Source organism: Zonotrichia albicollis, chromosome 17 (genome assembly GCF_047830755.1).
Source record: "Zonotrichia albicollis isolate bZonAlb1 chromosome 17, bZonAlb1.hap1, whole genome shotgun sequence".
NCBI lineage: Eukaryota > Metazoa > Chordata > Aves > Passeriformes > Passerellidae > Zonotrichia > Zonotrichia albicollis.
Window position 1 is genome coordinate 13,919,895 of NC_133835.1, and position 15,148 is coordinate 13,935,042.

General features: G+C 46.4%; 1 protein-coding gene across 4 annotated transcripts in view; it reads left to right on the plus strand.

The window, feature by feature from the left end:
* The window catches only part of BCAS1 (brain enriched myelin associated protein 1), a 32,604-nt gene that overhangs the window by 2,125 nt on the left and 15,331 nt on the right, over positions 1–15,148 (plus strand). For 2 of the 4 annotated variants that reach the window (XM_074553433.1, XM_074553437.1), the window contains exons 3-6: positions 3,804–4,312; positions 9,106–9,252; positions 9,751–9,795; positions 12,680–12,820. In XM_074553433.1, coding sequence (XP_074409534.1) covers positions 3,804–4,312; positions 9,106–9,252; positions 9,751–9,795; positions 12,680–12,820 — 842 coding nt within the window. The remainder of the gene's footprint in view (positions 1–3,803; positions 4,313–9,105; positions 9,253–9,750; positions 9,796–12,679; positions 12,821–15,148) is intronic. The other 2 variants (XM_074553435.1, XM_074553436.1) reach the window with 2 other exon arrangements.

The window sequence follows — 15,148 nt, forward strand, 5'->3', positions numbered from 1 at the left end:
GGTCTAATTTGCAAATTCCAAAGGAAAAATGAGTTTTTACAGAAGAGGGACTTTGTGTAGCCGCAAAATTTCCTTATTGACACACCCTGATGAAGGGAAGGGTTGAAAGAGAGAGAAATCTTCTGGAGTGTGGCTGCCTTTGTTAAAGAGTTGAAAGGCAAATGCTGGAGCAGGAGTAGTCTGAAATGCAGTCTGTAAATTGTGTATTGATTTTCATCTCAGAGCAGCTTTTAATCTCAGCCACCACGAGCAGCTTTGATCTGCTCAAAGACCTGGCCTAGAATTTGGGGGGTTTTGCTTATCTTTGCAATTCTGCCTCTGGGTTGAGGAATAAATCTGGGGGAAAATGGCACTTGTGTGTCTTTGAAAACAAAAATAACACAGATTTTTCACCCAAATACTGGAATTTCAAGGCTTTTGTCCCTCAGTTTCCTGTGCCTGTTCAGTGCAGCCCTGGGATCTGCCCTGAGCAGAATTTCCTTGGAGCAGCTGGAGCTCTCCCGACACAGCACACACACACACAGAGCCCATGGCAGTGACATTTTCCAGGGCTCCCATTCCTTCCATGATAATTTGAGATAAAAGGAGCCCCATGGTTTCCTGAGCTGCTACTTGTTTAGCTGGTTTTCTTAGTGCTGAGCCTCTACCTCTAATTTTGAGCCCAAGCCAGTTTTCCTGTGGTTCATTTGTTATCTGTTACATAAAGCAGAAGTTCAGCATCTCTCACAATTATTTTCCTATGGATATTGTTTCTCCTTTCTTTAGCTGGGGAAGGGTTTTGGATTTTTGCTTACTTCCCAAGTTTCCAACTACAATTAGAAGTTCTTTTTCAAACTTTACTACAGGAGGCTCAGGAAACTACAGCTGGTCCTCGGTGGCCCCAGCTGAGCATCTCAATAGGTGCTGGAGTAGCTGCAATTTGCACTTTTGCTGTGCCTGTCAGGACATTGAAACTGAAACTGGTGCTCATGAAATATCACAGGAGGATATTGCTGCCCAAGGACTTCTGCCATGGAGCTGCTTCCTTACAGGAACAGCAGAAGAAGAATGCAGGGGAAAATAATTCATGTATGCCCAGAAAGTGGAAATCTCTTTACCAGAACAGGCTGTGCTGGGGAGCACTTGGCCCAAAACATCGAAAAAAGAGGGAGCAAAAGGCTCATTGGGAATGATCCAAGGGCAGCTGTGGCTGCTGTCACCACAGCCCTGAGGGTGCCACCTGTGCCCCTGCTGCTGGCAGGTGAAGTCCCTTGAGGAGATGCTGGCACGTTCCAGCACTGCCCCACTGCACCCCAGCTCGGGCAGGAGCTGCTGGAGAGGGCCCAGAGGAGGCTCCAGGATGGGCAGAGGGATGGGGCAGAGCTGGGATTGTTCACCTGCACAGGAGAAGCTCTGGGGTGAGCTCAGGGTGGCCTGGAGGAGCCAAGAGCAAAGGTGTAGAGAGGATTTCCAAGGGATGGAGGGACAGCACAGAGGGAATGGCTTCAAACTGACAGAGAATAGGTTTAGGTTGGATATTAGGAAAAAAATCCTTCCCTGTTATGGTGGGAAGGCCCTGGATCCCTGGCAGTGCCCAAGGCCAGGCTGGACATTGGGCTTGGAGCACCTGGGACAGTGGGAGGTGTCCCTGCCATGGCAAGGTGGGGTGAGATGGTCCCCAAGGCCCCTTCCATCCCAAAGCATTCCATGATCCTGGGGTTCATTTAAAACCCCATTTCTGCTCGCGAGGAGCAGCCTGGGCTGTGGGACAGGGTCCCATGGGGACACCCAGCCGTGGCATCAAGGCTGTGGGCAAAGGAACCTCCAGGCTGGGCCCTGGGCTCTGCTCTGCTCCAGGGATGTGCTCAGGGTCCCTGGTGCTGCCAGGCAGGACAGACACAGATTTCCACTTTCTGGGCATCCATGAATTTATTTTTCCCTGCATTCTTCTTCTGCTGTTCCGGTAAGGAGGCAGCTCCATGGGAGAAGTCCTTGGGCAGCAATGTCCTCCTGTGATGTTTCATGAGCACCAGCCCAGGAGCTGCTGATGCTTTGTGGGATTGTCCAGAATCCCTGGCAAGGTGGGAAGCCTGGGGGAATTTTGCTGTGAAAAGCCAAGGGGTAGCTTTGAAAGCTGAGATCTAAAATTATTCCTTTTTCCTAATCCCAAAGAATTTCACACTGAAGATCTGAAGATGTGTTTCAGTCAGGTTTTTTGGTATCTGGGGTTTTCTTTCTCTTAAAGGAAAATGTGAAAGGCACAATATTGACTAGACTATTGCAATTATAATTTGAAATAATTTCACTTTTACATTGAAACTGACAATTTCCCTGTTCTAATTCAGCAAGTCGGTTTGAGCCTGACAGTTTTCCACGGTTATAATTAAATACATCTAAATTCATCCTTGAAATGTGGTGATGACTGACAGGGAAATCAGATCCATATTCCAGCCCAAGCAGGGAAGAGAAGCTGGAGCTCAGGGGGAGCTGTAAGATTTACCTCTCAACAAGACCCTTTTTTATTGGGGTTTCACACCACATCATCTGTGCTTCCAGCCACAAAACAGATCCAAGCAAGATTATTTTTCTTTTGTCTCTTGTTTCTTTTGTCTTGGGTAAAGTGGGAGCTGCCTTTCACTGCCTGTGAATCCCATACCAGGGATTTTCACCTCAGCTGTGTTATCAAAGCTCCATTGTTTTATAAAATCATAAAATACACTTTCAAATCAAAAGGGGTTTTGCATCTAAGGTGTGATGGCCACATGGAATGATTTGTGTGAGTTTTAGGGGAAGAAATGTGATTCTGAGCCACAGTTTGTGAGAGGAGAAATGTAAAATGTAAAGAGACATGTACGGCTAAGAAACCTGGCTGGGATGTGATTTATCAGCATTCAAATCAGGCTGAAAATAACCCACAGGCAAAGGAGAGGTGCAGGCAGGAGCTGCACTGGGGAGAGCAGGCAGCAGGGCAAGGAAAAATGAATGAAATCAGTTGTGAGTGCACAGAGCTCCCTGCTGGGAGTTTGGCCAGCCAGGAAATGGGATCAGGCCTGGAGCTTCCCATTCCTTTTGTTTCCTTAGCTTTGACAGAGGAACAGGAGATATATTGATATGTAACTGTCTCAAGTTTTACTGGTTTTGGGGTTTTTTTTTGAATATCACTGATTTTAATTTGCTGTCCATTGGGCTGAGTAGTGCCAAACAGGGCTGGGATCTGACTTTGACACTGCAAGGGGTTGTGCAGGGGGTAAATTTCATTGATTTCAGTGGGGGGGGAATCAGATCTGGGGATGAACAAAGGGTAAAATTTGTACTGATTTCAGTGAGGGGTGGCAAAAATCAGATCTGGGGATAAACAGAGTAAAATGTGCACTCAGTGTGTGATTTCAGTGAGGAATGGCAGGGGAGCAAAAATCAGCTCTGGGGATGAGCAGAGGATAAAATTCACACTGATGTCAGTGAGGGGACTAAAAATCAGCTCTGAGGATGAGTAGAGAGTAAAATGTGCACTGATTTCAGTGAGGAGTGGCAGGGGAGCAAAAATCAGCTCTGGGGATGAGCAGAGGGTAAAATTCACACTGATGTCAGGGGTGGCAAAAATCAGCTCTGGGGGATAAACAGAGGGTAAAATGTGCACTGATTTCAGTGAGGGCTGGCAGAAATCAGTTCTGGGGATGAGCAGCAGCATGGGGTCCCCAGTGTGCCCTCAGACCCAGCTCATCCCAGCCCAGGTGCCAGTGGCTGTGGTGCCAGTGGCTGCTGGTGCCCATGGCTGCCGTGCCCATGCCTGTGGGTAATTTCCTCTCTCCTCTCCTGTGTTACAGCAGATGCCAGGGCAGCAGCAGCCCAGGATAACGCGGCCGTTTCTCCAGCAGAGCCAGCAGCGCCAGGCCCTGGTGATGCCCGGGCGGGCGGGCAGAGCGGCGGGAGCGCTGCCAGCAGGGCCCTGCCAGCTGCCAGGCCCCGCTCCCTGCTGCCCTTCCCCTGGGCCGTGCCAGCGCCTGCCCAGCAGCCAGCGGCAGCTCCAGCCCCCGCAGAGCCCACCCTGGGCGCCAGCAAAGGCCCGGGCGAGGGCACAGAGGGGCCTGGGGCAGCCCCCCAGCAGGGAAGCCATAAAAACCCCGGGCAGGCCGCGCTGCAGGACGTGGGGCTCGCGGGGACACCTGAGGGACGCGATGTGGCCGCCCCCAAGGGCAGAGCAGTGACACTCCTGGACAGGATCTTCAGGCTGGAGAAGGGCACGGCGAGGACGGCAGGGGACCCTGAGCAGGGCAGGCAGGGCCTGGACGTGCCCAACGGGAGCATCGCGGCCCACGGGGAACCGCTGCGTGAGGCAAGTGCTTCATAAAATAACAACCTTTCATTCCATTGTCACTGACAATTTCATTGTCCCCACTGCCAGCCTGGGATAACTCCATGTGGGGTGGGAACGGGTCAGTGTTGCCCTGAAAATGGCCACAGGTAATGCCCCAGGACAGGGGTGTGGAAGGTGAACCTGCAGCCAAGGAGTGAAGCTCTGTCTCATGACTAAATCCTGACCTCCAGTTTAATTCAGTTTATAATTCCCTGAAAGGTTTGGGCAACACGGCTCCAGCTGCCAGCTGCAAATAGAAGCAAAAATACCTGAAACTAAACCAGTTTCTTGGAGTTTGACTCTGGATGGGTTTCTAAAAGTTCTTTGGTGTGTTTTGTGCCATTTTTAAAATAGCCCTACTTCTCTAGCTAGGATACCCTATTCAGCAAAATAAGGAATATTGGGCAGCAATGATTTTTGTACTCCAGCTCATTGTGATGTTTTAGTCAAGGAAAAGTGGTTCATTAGAAATGATTTTACAGGATGAGGATGTGATATAAGAAACTATAGATCTTAATTGAAAGAGCACTCTGGTCAAAGGAGCTGGAAGTTAATATGAGTTTAGATTTTGCACTTCCTGCCAGATCTGATGTATAGTATATACAAAAGGTATAATTTTCAGGTAATTAACTACAGAAGAAGCCCATCGTCTGAAAGGGAATAATGGAGTAACTCTGAGTTCTGCTGGAGAGGTGGAATACAGGAATTGGTGATCAAATCGAAACTCTGTCTAATGTCAGAAACAGGAGGGAAAACCAATGTGTAAATACCACTTTAATAATTGCTTTTATTGGCCAGTTCAGGCTTATAAATAAGATGGTGATCACTGATGCTCTGGATAGCGTTGAACTTAACTCATGAGATACTCACTGCTTACACTGCCAGCATTGCAAGTTGCCCCAAAATTCTTTTATTTTTAATCTTTGTTTTCTGTACCTTAGACTTTCTCAGATTTGAAGAGCACATTTCTTGTATAAATGTACACATTGTAATATTTTCCTGAGGGTTCATTTTTAAGAAGGAACAATTGCATTTTCCATCCCTGCCCCTCAGGAGTGCTCCCATCACAGCTCGGGATGCACATTTAAAGAGCCCATAAAGGCATTCAGCACCTAAGCAGGACAGGGTGGATAATCTGCAATGAATCCTCTGTTCAGGGCACACTGGCACTTCTGTGTTCAGCCTCTCAGAATGGAGCTTTTCAGCACCCCAAATTCCTGCAGATATTTTTGGCTGCCACACACAACAAGTCCTCGCCATGGCTTGCAGGAATTCTCTTGTCCCACCAAATGCCAAATTCTCATTTCCTACTTTGCTGTCACTGCAGTGCCACTGCTGTCATTTACAGAGTGGGGAAGGTCACTGCTGTGCTGCTGAAGGAATGCTGTGAAAGTCCAAGGAAAGGACATTTTGGAGCAGTTTTAACTAAAATTCAGAGTTAAACGCTGCTGGGAGCAAACATTCCTGTTGAAAGCTCAGGTGAGGCAGTGCATGCTCAGGGACTGAAGGGAATCTAAATCATTCTCCCAGCTCAAGCAGGGAAGCGCTGCTCATCCAGATCAAGCTTTATTATATCAAAACACCTGGATTTCTTATTAATTCCTGCAGTTCTGCCCCAGTCCCCTTGTGCCCATCCCCATCCTGGAGGTGCTTGGTGGGAATAAGCTGGAAATCCCAGGCACAGCTGAGCCCTGTTTGGTGCTGGGGCTGGCTGGGAGTGCCTGCAGGATCCCAGCAACTTTCTGGAACATTCCTAAGGACAGCTGTGGTTATCAAAAATGGCTCTACACCTCCCAGGTGTGTGCAAAAAGCTGCACCATAGACATCTTTGAGGAATCACCAAATGACACATCTGGATCACAGGGAGAGCAATTTTTAACTTATGCTTGAATTTTTGGGCTCTAATTTTATCATTGGTTCTTTGAGATATGAAAAGGAATATATGGTGGGGGCAGAGAGGAGTTAAGCCCCTTTTTTGAGGAAACTACATCAGCTAAACATTGCAACGTGCTGCCAAATTTAACTCAATCCCTAAAACAAAGGCTGTGGCTCTGCCTTGCAGCACAGTTGCCTTCTGTTCCCTCTGAAGTTCCAATTCTCCTGCTGGATGGGAGAATGACCAAGCCTAATTTAATTACTGTTACTGTAGAAACTACAAACTGTTACCAAATAATCATACTAAAAATCAAGATATCGCTGCCAACAGCTCCTCTTTTCTCTCTCTCTTTTTTTTTTTTTTCTTTGTGGATTATGACTTGTAGTATCTGTAAATGCTAAAAGCAAAGTTTCCCTGCACTGAGTGCCAAGACAAAACAAACAGCGTTGCTGGTGAGTAAGAGAGAGGCTCCACAGTTGTAGCTTAAGAGCTGCACAAACATTCTGTGTTTGCTGAGCCACTCTTTATTTTTGTGGTCTACAAAACTACATTCAGAGCGCAGCATAATTAAAACAAGGGCAGAATTCATGAATTCATGAAGCATTTACTATGTAAGCCAAAGAAAAGATAAATTATATGCCTGAAATGTTTCACTGAGCCATGATTCATGCAAACAAAAGTGCTGGCAGGAATACATTCTTTTGATATGTTTGGGGTTTTTTTTTTTCCTGATGACTGAACTGAAACTACAGTATATTTAAGGTGTTTATTACCCCCAAATTTAGCTTCTCAAAGACATGAATTGAACATTTACATAGCATCTATTAACTCCTAGTACTGATCTTCTGTTATTCCTGGGGTTTCTTTCATGATTTACCCGCAGGGCTTTGAGCAGGGAGCTGCCACAGAGGCTTTTGTGGTGATTTTGTGGCTCTGCAGACACGATCCTGCAGGGCTGTGCGTTCTCTGTGCCTGATTTCTGTGCTGATGGCCCCAGCCTGGGCTGTTTCTGGAGCATTCCCATGGGAGCACAGGATGGAGCACAGCCCCTCTCCAAGGCCAGGCTGGAGGGATCCTCTGTAGCCAAAGGCAGCCTCGGCTTGGGCAGGGACATTTTTAGTGGGAAAAAGTAGAATAAAAGTGTTCTAAAGAATCTTTCCCTGTGCTGGGTGATTAAAATAGCACAATAATTGTATAATATGGATTTCTTTATGTCACCAGTGGAAGGAATAAAGTTTAAATGCTTTAAAACCTCAGAGGGATGAGGACAGCTGGGTGTGGGGTGGGCAGTGCCAGCAGAACACAGGGAGCTGAAATGGGCACATCAAATGGGGCACATCTGAGCTGTGAGCGGAGTTCAGGGATTTTGGGATGGCCCCAGTCCTCAGGATCTGCAGTGGCTTCAGTCCTGGATCAGCCAGGGGTGCTGGAAACAGCTGCGTGCAGCTCCCTCCTGAAATGCACCCCAAGGGATGCATTGGGCTTTCTGTAATTCCAAAAACTTATTAAATCTGTTTCTTTTCCTTGATAGCATCCAGCTCTAAAGAGCGTGATGGCACCAAGCACTTGTGCTGTGAAGTTTTGTTCAGCAGCACATCAGCCTCCTCCTCCTCGTGCCTCAGTGTCCCCTGAACCCCTGGAGCAGAGCCAGCATTTTCCATGGCCCCAGAGCTGCGTGTGCCACCCTGGGCACGCGTGTCCTGCATGGGACAGATTGTTCTGGGGCCACGCTGGGGCTGGCAGCTGCACTGAGTGCTGTGTGAGCCCCTTCAGGGCCTGGGAGCATTCCAGCCCTGCTCTGCTGCTCCTGGGCCAGCCTGCAAACTGGGTGGGTGGGGAATGGCACTGAGGTCCCCTCTGGCATTTCAATGGATGCTTTAACTCCCTGTGTTCTGCTGGCACTGCCCACTCCACACCCAGCTGGCCTCATCCCTCTGAAATCTCAAACCATTTAAAGTCTGTTCCTTCCACTGGTGACATAAGGAAATCCATATTATACAATTATTGTGGTGTTTTAATCACTCAGCACAGGGAAAGGTTCTTTAGAACACTTTAATTCTTATTCTTCCCACTAAAAAAAAACACTGAGCTATAATGGGCTGGTTAGGGAAAAATAATGTCACTCAATAATGACTTTGATGTCACTTAGGCATTCTTTGATGTCACTCTCTCCTGCACAACACTTTTGTTGAGCTTTCCTGTGCAGGCTCAAGGCAAAAGTGGCCAAAATGGAAGGTAAATTCAGTGTGAGGGGTGCCAAACTCTCCAAAACTGGTTCAAGAAGTGTTTTTTAGGAGCAGACCCTTGTCCAGGTGACTAAACAGAAAACTATTTCCTTAATATTACCTACTTGTGAGTGCTTGAGCACTGGAAAATGTTTTGGGGCTCTGGGAAGTGTAATTCCATGTGTAATTCCATGAAGAGAAGAGGCTGCTCTGTCTGGCTAATGGGAATTACTTTGATTTGTTGCCTTTTTCCTTCTTTTAATGTGTGTCACGTTGGTGTTTAATAGATAAAAATGATTGCTGGCATGGCAAAATAGAGAATCAGAATCCATCTTTGTAAGGTGCACTCAGACACGGAGCTGGCAGGGCCAAAATCTCAGCATTTGCTGCCGTTTTTTCACAAGCTCAGCCTTGAAAAGCCACAAGTGGAGTTTGGGGCTCGCCCTGTGCCTGCTGTGGCTGAGAGCAGCGTCCCCCCAGCAGCAGCAGTGCTGTGTCTGAGCAGAGAGGGGAAGGAGAGGATAAATGCTGGATTGTTCTGCCCGTGGGCTGGCCAGGAATGGTTGGAATTGCTGTTGTGACTCCCAGCGAGTCACAAAAGGCACTTCTGCATTCCACGGGGAATCGGGCAAGCTGGCACCGAGCAATCTGTGCCCCCTTTTCTTTTTTAGGAGATAGATGAGTGCAGGCAGAAGGAGCTTGGGCAGGACTCTGCAGGTGAACAAGACCTGGCTGCACCTGGCAGGGCACAGGCAGAGCAGCACAGTCGCCAGGCAGCTGCAGGACAGGGCTCAGTCATGAGCTTCCTCAAAACTCTGGTAAGTTCTGCCTTTCCTTTCCACCTCTTTGGGGTTCAGCTGCTTCCAAAAATCCCCTGTGGGATTGGAAAATTTATATAAATAATGTAAAAGTGTATAAATAAATGTGAAATGTTCTCTGTCCTTGGGGGATGAGGAGGGGGACACTGAAATGATCAAGTGAGTACCACCTGCTCTGCAAAATTCCACTTCTACACAGATTATACAGATCTGGAACTGCCTCAAAGACTTTCTGCTTGATATTCCTTTTGTACCACCTCTAAAAATTCATTTTCATTAATTGATTAGGAGCTTGAATAGTAAATATTCGATCCAGGCATTTTTCATCATAGCCATTATGTGTTCTCAAGGAATATTTGCATTATCAATTTTCCCACTTGAGGCAAACAATATTTGTATTTTCCCTTTGTGCAAATAAAACCTGCTGATTTCAAACTTATCTTTTTGACCCTTTGAAAGGCTGGGTTGAGTGACTGTTTTTTCTCAAATTCTTTTAAGGTCTCCCCAGGCAAAGCTGACGCCAAAAGTGATTCTGAAGACAAGGTAGGCAGTTCCTTGTTCACTGGTCATTTGGTGTTTTTCACACAGGGATTTCCTCTTCATTTTGTTGGGTTTTTTTCCCTAACTGATAGCATCATTTGAAGTCATTTCAAATATTTTTCCCCTGGATAAATTGAAAAGGAGGAGACTGAACAGTGCAATTCTTAATGTCGTCTGTTACAATCAAAATCTGTTGTGTTTTCTGCAAGCTTGGTGATGACTGGTGATGCTTTTGGTTGTTTCTCTGACTTGTCTTTGATTTAAAATTTCAAAATTTTGAGTCCACAAAAAAGTTCTGTTTGCTCTAGAACAGTTTTCCTTGTGCTGTGAAAAAACTTTATTGAGAAACAAGGAATAAACCCCTAAAAATTGAAGTGTTTTTTCCATGCAGATATTAGCCAAAATCACAACATTTTTGAGTTTTCTCCTATTTTTTTATTCTTTTGTCCTATTCAGTCTTTGCAGCAAGCTTGGTGAGTACGTGGGGGATTTAATTCTGAATAACTCTGAAAATTATTCTCAATAATTCTGAGTAACTCTGAAAAATCATCAGATAGGGTGAAGCTTTTCCAAGCAATGCAGAAAATGCTGTTATTAAAGTGTTCTGGCTCAGGGAGACTTGCAGCTCCTCCCGGAGGTGGTGAACAATCCGGTTTGGATGGAAATAATCCGGTTTGGATGGAAATAATCCGGTTTGGATGGAAACAATCCGGTTTGGATGGAAACAATCCGGTTTGGATGGAAACAATCCAGTTTGGATGTAAACCCCCATTTCCTCCCCTGACCGTGTCCCCTGTGCCAGGTGACTCCTGGTGCTGCTGTCATTTGGACAGGGATATTCTGGGTGGGTTTGGTTTGCTGGCACACCTGGCAGGGCAAACAAAGCCGGCTGACTTGCAGGATGTGCAAACTCCTTACAGGAGATTAAGAGGGAGTTCTCTCTTATTGGGAATTCCTTTATCTGATATGGCATTTGGACTTCAATAAAGGGGAAATACGTTGAGGAGGTTCATTTATCAGCTCCCGGGTAGAAAAGCTGAAGATTTTTTGGCTGATAGGAAATAATGGTCCTTTTTTTAACCCCCAAAAAAACAACTGAAGTGTGTTAAAGGTAAAGCTTTGCTAAGTGAAGTTTTCCTGAGTGCCATGGGGGTGTTGGGTGGCTGCTGTGCCTTCAAATGACAGAATAAGGGAATATCCTGGAGCTGGAAATGATCCAAAGGTCCATCCAGCCCTGGCCCTGCACAGACCCCCAACAATCCCAGCCAGAGCCTTGTGCAAGCATTCCTGGAGCTCTGGAAGGTTTGGAGCAGGGAATGAGCTCTGGAGAGCCTGGCAGTGCCCCAGCACCCTCTTGGGGGGGGGAAGAACTTTCTGTTTCTGTAGGGTCAGGCTCTTATCAGTGCTGGCTGCAGCTCTAATCAGCTGTGGGCCACGTGTGCTGCCAGATGACCACTACCCTTGGTGGTGGCCGTCCCTCTGATGTCTTGTGCAGGCTGAGCTGGAACTGAGACTGGATGGAGATAAGGAATAAAGCAGGGATTTATCCAAAGCATCTCCTCCATGGATGCACCTTGGGCAGCACCAGAGCCCAGCCAGGGCTGCACCCAAGATGACCCAAAATGGCCCCAAAATGCACAAGGGGCACGGGCTCTGTCCCTGGGATCAGTTCTGCTCCATTTGCACCTTGCAGTTCATTGTCCCATCCCAGCTTTAGCCCATCCAGTCCCACCCTGCTTGTTTTTCTCTCTCCAGCCCACGGGGTTTGTGCTCCTGGGCTGAGATTTGGGTCATTTGTCCTTGGTGCCCAGCTGGGGCAGGAATTGTTTTGTCTCCCTGCTCTGTGCACAGAGCTCACTGTCCCATAATGTGAACCCAGACCCACACACTAAAGCAGCACAGAATGTGAAAAACAGAAAAGCCAAAACCTGAGGCACCACCTTGGTGGCCATCCCTCAGTTCCTGTCCCTCGGTGCCCGTCCCTTCCTCTGCGCCCACACCCGTTCAGAGCCCGGTCACACCAGCTCAGGCAGTTCCTACAAACCAAGAGGTTGTTTGGACAAGGTCTGCCCCAATCACTGACCTCACCCTCCTGTGACAGGCCCTGAGCTGATCCTGTGTCGCTCTGTGTTCAGGAATTGCAGGAATTTTGCAGGAATAAGGGTCATTTTGCTGTGAGAATTAGTAAGGAATAATCCTTCATCCTCCTCCAGGCCAGGTAACCAAAGGCATCTTCCTGCTTTAAAGCCTGAGACCTCGAACAATTAATTAATTAATTTCAAGGACATTAATGCAAGCTTGAAATATTTTAGGCAGTGTATATCATGAATATTCACACTGCCCTTTTCCTAAATAATGCCTTATATAAAACATTTTAAAGTCCTTATTATGCTGCAATAAAAAGACTGAATGTTCCTCCAAAGATTTATATATTTTATATTTTTTTATTTATTTATAAATATTTATATATTTATATATTTTATACATATTTTATTTATTTATAAATATATAATTATATATATTTATATTATAATTTTAAAAGTTTAAAAATTTAATAATTTTAAAAATTATAAATCCTAAATTGCTTCTTCATGACTTGGAAAGGCAGATGTTTGTGGGATTTAGGTTTCAGTTTAGTGGAGGTTTTAGAGGGAAGGTTGTGGTGTAATTTGGAATCAGGTGGATTGCCTTGGCTTTTATTTTGCTGCTTATGTGAAAGGAACTCTGAGGAGAGCTGAGAAATCACTCAGGGAAAAAACCCCACCATTTATCCAGAGCTAAGAGGGAATATTTTCCTTTAACCTCACATGTGTGATGATGGAATAACATCTTTGCTAAAGCAAATATCTGCAGCAAGCACTCACCTGCACCTGCTGTTGTGCACAAGGGCTCCAAGGCGGAGAAGGGCGCTGGGGGACAGCCCAGCCCGAAGGCAGCACCAGGATCCCCCTCCAAAGGAGCCAAGAAAAAGAAGGCAGAGAGCCCCAAGCTGGGCCACGGCACCTTTAGCAAACTCTTTAGGCACAAGGTTGGTATGGAGCTCCAGGAGCAGCAGAACCCTGAGGAACCACAGCTGGCTCCTGGCACACACACACACAGAGGAGTTCTCGCCAACATCTGGGCAGATGTGCAGAGCTCGGGAGGTCCCTGGGGGAGCATTTCTGTGCTGGGGGAATGGGGACATCCTGAGCTGCACCTTCCTCTCGTTGGGCCCTCTGTGAGCTCGGGGTTCTGGAGCAATCCCTGGAGCGATAATTCCTGCCTGTTACTAACACTGACCAAACCCCCCTGGCCACTGAAAACCAGAATCAGAGGTGCTGACAAACAATGAATTGCATGGAGGTGACCAAAGCCTGAGATCAGAGAGGTTTGGGAGCTCAACCCAGCCACAAGTCAGGTTTTATGTCATTAATGTACACCTGAAATTGGCATTTTAGGGCATCTGATACAGCACAGAGGAAGCTGGAACATGGAATTTCCTGCAGAAATAGGGATTTCTCCTTGCAAGCAAGAAAATTAATTTATTTTAGTCCTCATTTGAAGTAGAAAAAAAAATCTGGGTTTGATGGGTACTTTGAAGAGCTTAAAATGCACAGTCAAGCAAATGGCTGTTTCAGAGGACATAAACTTTTATGTTAAAAACCAGCAATTACCAAAAATTTTGGTCTCAAGCTCTGCGTTTGAAGATTTCTGCACTCTCTGAAGATAATCATGGCAGGCAAGCAGAGAATTGCAGCTTTTTAGCCCCGAGAATGCAGAAGCAGGGACCCTTCCAGTGGGGGAGGAACATAATTAATATTAAATTCTCCCTCCAGACACCCACGTGGAATTTCTGGTGAGTAGGGGGCTTTATAACCAAGGGCATAGGCCAATCTTTAATACATTTTAAAACCAAAAATGTTCTTTCCACTATCTCATTTTTGAGGGAAAAAAAAGTCATCTGCATATTACTGAAGGAATAATAGTATTCCTAATGACTTCAAGTGTGCAGTTCTTCCAAAAAGCTTAAATTTGGTATCTCAGCTTCATTTCTTAATAAAATTAAAATATTAATTACTTGTTCATAATGAATTAAGGTTTTCTGGTAAAAACCGAACCTGACTGGCATTTTTTTAAGATTCCATTCCAATAATTAATCTTGCAATAAATTTTAGTGAGAAGAGTGCCTGGAATATTTAATGGAAGTTGAAAGAGTTTGTAGTTAACAGAAACATTGTTTTTCAGGCTTCTGTGTTACAAAATCCTAACTCTAAAGCAGCTTGTGATGCTCTTCCCATCCATGCATGTTCACCCTTCATGTCCTGCTCATTTTGCATATAACTGTGCTGATTTGTGGAATTTTCCCTTGGAAGAAAAGGGTGAATCCCTAACTTGCAGCACTAATGCTGCAGCCAGCCCGTGCCATCCTCACCCTTGTTCTCACCTCCTGTTCTGGATGTTGTTTGTCAGAGCTGACCATAAAAAAGAAGTTCTTGGCTCCTGCAAAGTAACTGCCCTGCAAAATATCTCACCTGCTCTGCAAAATGTCTCACCTGTTCTGTGGAAAGCTTCCCAAAGTCTGCCCAGGCTATTGGAGCCTGGCCAGGTGGGTTGGGTGGGGTTTTGTACAGCTCAGGTCATTGTTCAGTGTGAGGGGTAGGAGATGCAGCCAAAATCCTTGGCCAAGGAGGAATTTAACTGGCTCCTGATGAAATTTGTGTATCCTGATGAAATCAGGAGCCCCATCACTGAATGATTGTGCTAAAGGAAATCCCACCTCGTGCCCAAAAATGAGAGGCTGGGTGGGACCAGCCCCCAGCACCTGCAGAGCTGCTCTTTGCTCCTGCCCGAGTTCCAGTTCAGGGCTGTTCCATGCCCTGGGTTTTTTCCAGCATTTCGTGTGCTGCCTGTTTTGGATCCCAGACACCCGAGCCTCCTGCTGGAAGGTGACGGGAGCACATCCCTGATGGTGGTGTGGGATTCCCATGGAAAACTCCCAGCTCTGTGTCCCTGAGCACTGGAAGCTGCAGACACAGAAAAATCTCTTAATACCTTTAAATTCTCTGTACTTATTTACCTGAGCTGAATGGGAATGTGAATATGGGAATACATTTATAAATATACATATTTTTAAAGAACAGGTTGAGGACTACAAGCACAAAGAGTGCACCACCAGGCTGGTGCAGGTACAAGGATGGGACCTGGCATTCCTTCCAGCAGCCTCCACTCTTCCAGGGATCAGTTTCCATGGCTGCAGGAGCCAGGACTTGCACACACATTCACTAAAAATAAAATAATTGGTGCCACAGACAATTGCTGGCCTGTGGAACTGCAGTGCTGCCGTTGCCTCAGACAGACTCATCTTTGTGTTTTGCTT